At 47.8% G+C, this 10,689-nt stretch overlaps 1 protein-coding gene across 1 annotated transcript in view; it reads left to right on the top strand.

Moving 5' to 3' along the window:
- Positions 1 to 5,346: 5,346 nt before the first annotated feature.
- The window catches only part of PDE6D (phosphodiesterase 6D), a gene marked incomplete at both ends in the record, with an annotated part of 47,803 nt that continues 42,460 nt past the window's right edge, over positions 5,347 to 10,689 (top strand). Inside the window, one exon of the mRNA XM_084249450.1 lies at positions 5,347 to 5,396. Coding sequence (XP_084105576.1) covers positions 5,347 to 5,396 — 50 coding nt within the window. The remainder of the gene's footprint in view (positions 5,397 to 10,689) is intronic.

Here is a 10,689-nt window from a genome sequence, read left to right as displayed (position 1 = left end):
AGGTCGCTGGGAAGGGCTGGGGAATGAGAAGGGTATAGGAGAAAGGCTGGAGGGGTGAGGAGAGTGGTGATGCCTGACAGAAGAGGGAAAAACATCCCCCAAGTGTTTTGAACTGTGTGGAGACTGAATGGAAGAACTTGGAGAAGAGGGGCTAAAGAATTGGATAGAAACTTCGGTCCCTCAAAAAAAAAAATCTCGGCCTCAGGAGCGAAGCCCGTGGGGGCTACGAGGTCAGGAGAACCTGGTAGTCTCTTTCCTCTGGGGTGGGAGGGTCCGCGGGGACAGGGACACGGAGGCGATGAGCTCCCGAGCCAGAGGGGCGCTATCTGGACGGCCCGCACAGGGCAGGCTCCGGGGGCGGGGAAGCGAGAGCACCCAGCACGGAGGCCGAGGGTCGCAGGCTGGGTGGGCTTCAGGCCCAGCAGCTGCTCCCGGCAGGGCCGCGGCTGTGGCGTGAGGAGCCGCCGGGCGCGATCCCGGGCGGGGGCGGGGCGGCGTGGCCGCGGGCTTCCCCGGCAGCAGGCACCCCGCCAGAGGGTCCGGACTACCCCGGGGGGCCGGGCCCCGCGGGGTCGGCCCTCTCGCCTGCCCCTACCTGTTCTCGTCGCCGATCCGTCCTCTCGGTCGCTGGCTCGGCCTCCCGGCGCCTGCCCGCGGGTTGTCAAGCGTCCATGTTCGGCCGGCGTCCGGCGCTTTTCTGCCTCCGCCGACCCGTCTCCCTAGCCACTCCCCCCGGAAGCCTCCCGCCGCTGCACTCGAGTTCCGCCCACACTAGGTTCCCCCCGCCTCCCCACCGCAGCGTTAGTTCCTGGCCTCACACCTCCATCCAGGGGGGATGGAGCCAAAGGGGAGGGGTCTGAGCCCCGTCTTAAGCCAGGAACGGGGTAGGCAGGGGCGAGGGAGGCAGCCTAGGCCATACTGGGGCTGGAAGCATCGTCATCACCACCCTGGGCCCAAAATCCACCCCTCTGGTCGAGCTTTACCTCTCAAGAGTTCCCTTTGGCGACTGAGGCTACTCTGGGGTGCTGAGCCCTATTAGCCTAATCATTATTGTCTGTTGAGCGTTGTTCCCTATGCCAGGTGCCGTACCTTGTTCTATTGAATTCTCCTAACTCTTTTCAGCTTTGTTTACCATGCCTTAAAATCCAAGCCAGTGAGCGGCAAGTCCGTTTTAGAAGCCGGGCTCTCTAAAGCCCAAGACCATGTTCTTGACCTCTGTTCAGAAGATATATTAAGTAAGAGATGGGGTGAATCAATAATCGTTCTCTGTGACCAAAATGGTGCCGTGGCGTTGCATTTGGTATTTAGCAACTCTCCTGTCAGAAGGCTAAGAAACTCCACATACCTGAACACTTAAGCTGATTCCTTCAAAGTATGCACCAGAGACTGTCTTGAAGAAATGAAAAGAACCCTATTCGCCTTTTGTGAATTAGAATGCAGAAATCAGACCAAATAGATGGAAAGGAGCATAGAACCAACCTATTCATTTGTTCAAAAACATTTCTTTAGCATCTATTATGTTCTAGAAACTATATAAAGACAAGAAGAGGTTCTTACCCTCAAAAAGCTTCAATGTGTTAAGTAATTTGCAAGATATATAGCAACACTTAGGAAGCAAAGAAAGTTCTTTTCTTTGGGGAAGAAAAAACAGGCATCTTCCTGGCAGAAGAGGGAAGAAATAGGGCAGTGAGCATAGTCACATAAGTTTGCGCTATGTAGCATATACTGACACAGGAAAGAAATCTAGAGTGGCTAGACCCTGACATTCAGGGGTGATAAGTGAGGAGCACAGAGGCTAGATTCAGGTCATCAAGGGTTTTGGAAACCACAGGCCATGCACTATGCCCAGCAAAAACCTAAATACAGCAAAGTTCAGACGAGAAAGAGTTCACAGTTGCACAGAGAGAGCCATGTCTGGCTGTGAGAGACACCGCCACAGGTACCCTAGGGGTACAGATAATCCCGCCTAAGGAGAGGGGATTTAAGGCAGGCTCCAGAAGGAGATGAAACTTGAGTTGACCCTAGAAGAAATGAACAAGCAAATCACAAAGGGTGTAAGCCATGGAAAGGAGTTATTTTTATCTTAAGGGCACTGGGAAGCTATGTAGGGTTTGACAGCTGTAGAGAGGTATGAATTAATTGCCATCTTATTATGATCACACCAGCTGCTACAGTCATGGATTGGATGTGGAAAGAATTAGAATCAGAGCAAACCTTGAGGTGACTGATACATTCCAGACAAGAGACAGTGAGATCTTGAACAAAGGCAGTGGGAGTTGGACATAGGGGGGCAAAGGACATTATTGAAGACATTTAGACCACAGAATTTGTCAGACTTGGTGACCAGTCAAATGCAGGGAGAGGGAAAGATGGTATCAGTCAGATCAGAGCTGTCTAGAGATGGTTTTAAGTGAAGAGGGCTACAGAGGAGGAGGGGCAATTTGGCATGGAAAGAAGACAACTAAGTTCTGTTTGAGTTCATAAATATTCTGGCAGCGCCTCTAGTTCCTCCAAAATGATGCCTAGATTCTAAGTCTCAGTTAAAGCCCTTTGCACTATACCTCTATACCTCCAGCTTTGTCTTCACAGTCCAAACTCCAGACCTTGCCAGGCCCAGAGAAACTTACACCTTCCCTCTCCAAGGCCAAGGGCCTGTCTCAGGTATGCTCTTCCTTTTTGCAATAGTCTTCCCTCATTTGCCTGTTAAAATCCTATCACCTCTGTAGGCAAAGATTTCATTAACTAGATGCAAAAAGCATTAATCATAAAAGAAAACAGTGAACTACACTAAGACTTTCTCTTTATCAAAAGACATCAGCAAGAGAGTGCAAAGATAAGTCGCAGACTACATAAAGAATTACAACAAGCAGCCCAGTTAAAAAAGTGGGCAAAGGCTTGAGTGGGTACTAGACAAATGAGGACATTCAAATAGCCAATAAGCATATGAAAAGGTGCCCAGCAGCAAAGACAATGCCAATTAAAATTATGAGCTAAGGCATATACCCAGAATGGCTAAAATTTAAAAAATTTTAAAAGACTGACACCCCGGATGGACAAGGATAAGAGGCACTGTTGGTGAAGGTGAAAATTGATATTATCACTTTAGAAAACTAGTAGTATCTACCATTGCTGATGATATACACACCCTACAAGCCAGCAACTCCTCTCCAGCAATGGGTGCAAAAGTCCACAAACAAGAAACATAAGAATTTTCATTGCAGCTTTGTTAATCTAAGCCAAAGATCAATAACTGGTAACCCCAACGTCCATCAACAGTATAATAAAACGGTGCTATACACACACAAGGAAACACTACTCGGCAATTTAAAGAAAACAAGTTACTGCCACACACAACATGGATGAATCCCACAAAAACACTGATGAATTAAAAAGGTTAGATTCATATTGTACCTAATGTGTGGTTATGTTTAAAACAAAGTCAAAACTGATGGATGGGCATAGAAACCAGAAGAGGGGCTACCTGAGAGGATGGGAGGATGCAGCATGGATGGGAAAGGCACATTTACAGCAAGTGTTCTATATTTTGATTTGGGCGTTGACACGAGTGTGTATACATATATATGTAAAAACGCACCATTATTGTATATATATATGACATTTCATTGACCAGAAAATGGAAAGACAAAATGTGTTAATGTAAAAAACAATCCTAAGTTTAAAATTCACCAGCTGGAATAAATCTCGCCATCAGGGCCAATGTAGCACCTGATGTCATTTCCTTTATGCCATTTACCACAGTCCCTCTTGACTCTCAAGGAGTCTCCTTTTTTCCCTAACTAGATGATTATTTTCCTGGTGGCAGTGGCCATGTCTTTTACCAACAGAGTGCCTGGCCAATAATAAAAACTGAAAAACTGTTGAATTACAGGAAGGGAAAAATTGGGTGGGTACCCAGAGGAGTAAAAGGGGGACAGGAAAAGGAAGTCCTAGGAAGGGAGAGAGGAGGTCTCCGAGGAAAATTTCGCTTACACTACATTTTCACCTAATGCCTAAAATCACATTAAAGGTCACCTTGAGTAAAAAACAACAAGTCAAAACACCAAGTCCTACCTAGACTGAAGATAAACAAACATCTCACTCACTCCTTCACCTGCACAAAAATTACCAAAGAAATACTGACTTAACCTCTGGATGCTTCAACCTGGATAGGAAAACCTCAGCAAGACTAACAATCACGTAGACGTGCTGCTAAAAATATCTCCACCCTGGTGTGGTGTGAGCCCAGACTGCGGGTCAGGAGACTTAAGGCCAAGTTCTAACACTATTCCAACTTGCTGTCATCCGTGAACAATCTCCTAGCCTCCCTGAGCCTCAGTTTCCTCATAAGTAAAACAACAGGGGTTGGAACAGCAAATTCTCTAAAGTACCTTTCTGTGTTGATATTCTGAGTGTACAATCGATGTCTCTCCCAGTTCAAAGCAGGAGCACGCCAGAAACCCCTGCAAAACACATAAAAGACACCCCAGACTTAAAACAAACACGATCCGAAGGAGTCGTTTTGTGGTATTATCTTTCATGGTATTATCTTTCATGGTTTAATCATTGTTTTTGTTTGTTGTTTGCAGCCTTACCATGATTTGCAGGAGATTTCTGAGTTCCATGTAAACAGAAGTTACCTCTCTGTAGGCTGTTACCATCTTTTGAGGGTGAAGAGGGTCTTCCCGCCTGGTTTCAAGCCGCCGGGTTCTGGAAGCACCAAAACTGCAGGCGGCTTCATGCATTTGCGCACCCTGAGCGGCACACTGGAGTCTAAGTTACAGGGGGCAAGGGATGCTGGGATTTGTAGTCCGTGGGCTTCTGTTGCGTGCTGGGATCTGTGGTCTCGGGGGCGGGGGCGCCTCTGGAATGCTGGGAAATGTAGTCTCGGCCACCTCGCACAGGGCAACCCGCCGTCATCCCAGAGCCCTAGGGTGCTCAGCGGCGGGAGCGGCTCCCTAGAGCCTTGGCAGACGTGGGGCCAGCCTCCGTGGGGCAAACGCTAGGCAACCGCCCCGAAAGAAAAATTGCCCTACGGGACTTCCCGGGGAGGGCCCTTTCCACGGACGCTCCCGTCCCCCTGCGAAGCCGCTGAGCGCTCCTATTGGCTGGCCGGGACGCCCGTCGCGGGCGCGGGCTCGCCATTGGCTGCGGGGCGGGCGCTGCGCGACGGGGAAGGAGAAGGCTCCGAGCGGGAGCCGCGGGAGGGCGAGGCCGTCCGGGTCTGGCCGCTGCCGCTTCTCGCCCGAGGTGTCCAGGCCGGGCTGCGGCTCGTCCCCGGCGTCGGGCGCCGTCTGCGAGGCTCGGCCGGGCCGGCGTGGGACAGCCGCGGGCGGCGGCCGCCGCATCATGTCAGCCAAGGACGAGCGGGCCAGGGAGATCCTGAGGGGCTTCAAACTGTATCCGCCGGGCGGGCGGGGGGCGGGGGGCGGGCGCGCCCTCGGGGGGCGCCGGGGCGGCGGGCGGGGGGGCGGGGGGCGGCGTCCGCGCCGGGGCGGGGGGCCGGGGAGGGGGCGCCCGGGCCGGGGACGGGACGTTGCGGGGCCCGGGGGGCGGCGGCGGCGGGCCCGAGCTCGGGCCCCGGGGGGCGCCGGAAGCGGGGGTCGGGAGGCCCGCCGGGGTCCCCCCCGCGCCCCGAGGCCGGGCAGGGGCGCCGCCGCCCGAAGGACCGCGGGGGGCCGTGGCGGAGTCCGGCAGCCGCGGGAGCGACGCCCCCCGGGCGGCGGGGAAAGTGACTCGGGGCGAGCGACCTTGTGGGGGGCGGGTGCCGCCGGGGTGCCACGCGCGCGGCCCCCCCCACCCTCCCCGCCCTCCCCGCCGGCTCCACAACTTCTCCCGCACTTGTGGCTCCAGCCGCCCGGCCTCGCACGGCGCCGCGCCCCGCAGCCCCGCGGCCCCCTCCCGGCGGCGTGGGGACCCCCGGCCCGCGCGGGGTGCCCGGAGGCGCTCCGGTGCGGCCCCGGGGCTCCTGGGCAGGTTCCCGGCGGGCGCGCGTCGGGGTGGCCGGCGCCGCACCCCCGGAGCTGTCCAGCAATCACTGCATCGCGCCGGGGCCGCGGTAGGGTCGCCCGGGCTGGGGCGTCGTTGCCGGGGCCTGCGGCGCGGCCTCCTGCCCGCCAGTCGTGGGAAGTTCTGTGTTTTCAGGGAGTGAAACCTGTAACCTTAGGGTGCGGGTGAAAAAAATGCAGGCTTGTGCTTTACAATGTTTTCATTCTCCTGCCGGCCTTAAGCTCTTCTTACATCCCGTCTGAACCCTAAGGAACACTCTTACATTCCTTTTTGTGACATTGTGCTCGCCCCTGTTGGTTAAAACACTGTTCTCTGAGCTGCTTGTGCCTCACACCCGACCCATTGTCACCCTTGCAAATTGTGATTGCTTTGTCATAGTCAAAAACCAAGTTGGTACTAAATTTTAGAATGCAGCATGCAAAAAAAAAAAAAAATGTAGGAAGTCTTGGATATACAAAAATTGTTCAAGTGGAGGCTGACCTGCTGTGCCCTCTTCAAAAAGCTGAGGGCATTACAATCTTTGCATATTGCCACTCACAATCAACTTTATGTGGTGAATTTATCACATCCCCTTTTCTAGCCCCCTGTGCTTTTCCATGTTTCTCTTCCTAAGGGAGCCTCTAAGAATATAGGACGGCTGAAGTGTTAGAAAAGCTGTGGCATGGGTTTAATTTTTCCCAGAAGTATTGCTACTTACCAGGTATGCTATAGAAGTAGAGACTGTGGGAAATGATTTCAGAAGCCATGTTTCTGTGTGCTCGGAATCAATACAGAGCTGAAAACAAGGAACAGTCTTTTTTATGGCTTTTCAATAAAGCAGAAAGGGAAAGTTTGAACTTCTCACCTTGAGTCTTCCTTCTTGAACCCGTTGAGAAAGAGGCTAAGCGGCAAATATGGAAGAATCGAAACCGAACTTGCATCAGCCGGCTGGGAGGGAAGGTGAATAATTCAGGGATGCTATCCAGTCAAGACACAGGCTGTCAGGGCAAGTTTCACCTAAGGCTGATTAAATCTCAAGGGAAGCAGCCACATTTAAAAGTTAGCATGGCAGCAATGGAATGCTTATCCCATGGTACTCTTTATTGGCATGAGGATTAAGAGAGAAAAGGAGTTTTAGGATTTGTTGCTACCTGTAGGAATAAAATGAATGTTCTCCTAAGAAACCACCTGTCTATTGGGTAAATTGTTTTTCTGAACTTTCTTTCAGAGTGTTTCCTTAAGAAGGGAGTTTTGTTTTGTTTTTGTTTTTAATTGCAAATGATTAGAGGAATAGGTTTACACCTCTTCCGACAAGAGGTTCTACTCCCAAAAGAAAGCATTGTTCCATTCTCCCGCCAGCAGTGTCGGCAAAACTCATTTCCACGTGGACTATGTTGGTCTTTTCTATTTTCACTAATTTGTACAATAAATGATTGTTGTTTGAATTTGTACTTCCCTGGCTCCCTGCATCCCTGGAGGGGTGACGTAGCATGGAGGTAAAGAGAGAGTCTGGACTGTAGAACCCCGCTGCCTGTGTGGGAAGTCCAGCCCCGCACTCCTGGTTGTGCATCCCTGAGCAGCTTTTTCAACCTCTGCTTCCATCTTCTCTGTAGACGGGGATAAAAATAGTTGCTATCTCATAGGGTTGGTGCGAGATTAAAGGAGTTGACATCTAAAGCATTGAGAAGTACCGGATGCCTGGTGAGCAGTACGTGTCAGCTGCTGTTATTGTAATTAGAGGACTCCCCAAATCCATGTTTGACCAGTGGTGCTTTGTCTTCTGTGACTTGTCAGCTTTGGTTTTTGCCCATTTTTCTATTGAATTTGCTTATTTTTCTTGTTGCTTTATTAGATGTTCTTTAATATCATACTATATCAGTAAGATATTATGTGTTATGTGTGTGGCGAATATTTTCTCTCGGTGTTTTGCATGTCTCCTTTTTGTTGAACAGAAATTTGAAATTATCTTCTCGTATTCATCAGTATTTTCCCTGTGACTTTCTGCCTTCTGTGTCTTGTTTGAGAAGACCTTATCCCAAGATTAATTAACCAGCCTCCTGTGTCGTCTTCTCTTTTTTAACGTGTAGCTCTTTAATCCACCTGGAATATATTACACATATGATGTGTAGCACAAGTCACACTTCTCTTGCAATTCAGATAGCTTTGCCCCAGTACTGCTACCAAGCCGTTAGTGCATCCTTTTCCCCCACTGTTTTGACATGCTCTCTGTCATATGCTCAATTTCTATGAGTTGGGTTTATTTGGAGAGTATTTCTGTTGCACTGATCCACTTGGCTCTTCCTGTGTCTCTACACATTGGTTTAATTATATTATACTTCTATATGTGATTCAGTGGGGCTTACAGTAGGACTGATGGGTCATGAACCAAGTATATGTGTTTAAAGTCATATTGTAAAGTCTTAATAAATATTTGTGACCCTTCTATATACATAGAACCTTGCTGTATGCTTCCAATAAATACTTACTTAGTATGAATAACGTACTTTATAAATCAGAGATAGACTTTGTGTCTGAGACAACTCAATATATGCTTTTGTATTTGCCGTAAGTTATTTCAAAACTGAAATACTTGCCGACCCACCCCTTTTCACATACATTCAGTTCATATACATTAAGAGTCTTGCATTTCTCTCTCTTTTTTTAAAAAAGATTTATTTTATTTTATTTTATTTTATTTTATTTTATTTTATTTATACAAGCACTGGGCACAGTCAGAAGCGCGGGAGGGTGAGAGAATTCACCAGAGCCAGAGCGGGGAGCAGAGCAGGCAGAAGGACCGAAGTACACTGCTGAGGGGAGCAGCGGGCGGCAGGAGAGGTCTGTGCGCCATGCAGGACCCTCCTCCGGTGGCCGGGGAGCAGCCGGGGATCGAACCGATGCTGCAGAGGCTGCGGGCAGCTTCGCAACCCAGCGCTCAACCGCTGCTCCACTGGGGAGGACCAGCATTTCTCTCTTGTTTGTTAAAAGCAGAACACTTCCTACTTAAACATTAAAAATAAGAATGAAATATTACTTGGGGAGAAAATATGTTTCTCCTGGAAATGTTTCTAATTTGAGAATTTTAAGTAGCTGATATAAAGATTGTGTTTGTCAAATAGTCCCCATTTCATTCAGTTAACAAAGGTCTGTGGGGTGACTTCTGTGTAGGACTCTGTGCAGTTGAACTACACAGAAAGGAATGAGTCACAGTCCCTTCTTTCCAGAAGCTTAACCATATTTATGTCTGCTGAGAAGGGATATCTGCAAAAGTAATGCATTTTAAAAGGCATTTAATTTTTCTATTATAAACTCCAGGCACCTAGAAATGGCCTTTGTTAATTTTGTAATATAGTTTTATAATACAGGTAATGTGTAATGTATTTGTTTTATAAAAATCAGAATCATAAGCTTTATTTTATAACTTACATTTTTCACTTAGTAATTAATTTACCATGTTCATAATTTCCAAACATAGCTACTGTTGACCCTGAACAGGGTTTGAACTATGCAGGTTCAGGTTATACATGAACTTTCTTACAAACAGGTGGCGTAAACTTACTGTTTTGCTAAATACAGTGAAATGCTGTAAATCTGTTTTTCTTGTGGTTTTCACAATAGCATTTTACGTTCTCTAGCTTAATTGTAAGAATACAGTGTATAATACATACACAAATTATGTGTTACTTTACATTTATGTATCAATAAGGCTTCCAGTCACCAACAGCCTATTGGAAGTTAAATTTTGGGGATGTCAAAAGTTAAGTGAATTTTCAGCTGTGCTGGAGCAGGAGGGTTGTGGCGAGGCAATGACCCAAACCTCTGCATTGTCCGAGGACCAAATGTGCTTTCAGTGACATAGATTTGTCACAGTCTTCTTATAGTGATTTTCTAATGTAGTCTATAATGCTCTGTTCTGCCTATTTGAATTACTTTTCCCTCAACATAAATATAAAACTTTTTAAAATTAATATCAAGAAACTGGCAGACTGCTGTAAGAAAGGATTGTGCTTTTATGATTTCATTATTTTTAATCCATGTGGAATTTGCTCTAAAATAGGAAGTACCTTTTTAAAGTTTAGCTAGTTGTCCCCATTTATTTATTTATTTATTTATTTATTTATTTATTTATTTATTTATACGCTGGATGTTGATAGAATATCCACAATATAAATGACTGCCTAGAAATCAATAATGATAAATATTTAACTCAAAATGGACAGAGGCTATGAACAAACAGTTCACAGAAGAAAAGTACAAATGACCAACAAATTCAGAGATGTTCCACCTTCTTAATGCAGCAAATTATCTTTTTCCCAAATAACTGAAAAAATTAAGAAAGATTGGTAAAATTGAGTTTGGGCAGCAGTTGGAGGAAAGGGACGTTTCGTTTGCGGGGGATGTGTGTGGCCTCGGTGGAGAGTAATTGTAAACCGTCAGAAGGGTTTATGTGACTGGAGCAGAGCACAGAGCGGTGCAGACTTCACGTCTCCACCATGGTGACCCTACCCCAGTGTCCACGTCACTTCCGCAGAGGGTTGTTCTCAGGGCAGAAGGAGACTGACCACACACAGCACAGTGCCTGGCACACGAAAAGTAATAAATGTTAACCGCTTGACGGTTTGCTTGATTAATCATTTAATATTATTAACAACAATAGTGATAATATTACTTACTGTAAACCCACTGGTTTTTCTAAGATATAAG

This window comes from Talpa europaea (assembly GCF_964194135.1).
Source record: "Talpa europaea genome assembly, chromosome: 1".
NCBI classification, from domain to species: domain Eukaryota; kingdom Metazoa; phylum Chordata; class Mammalia; order Eulipotyphla; family Talpidae; genus Talpa; species Talpa europaea.
Note: the sequence above shows the minus strand (reverse complement) of the source record. Positions and strands in the feature narration are given on the sequence as shown.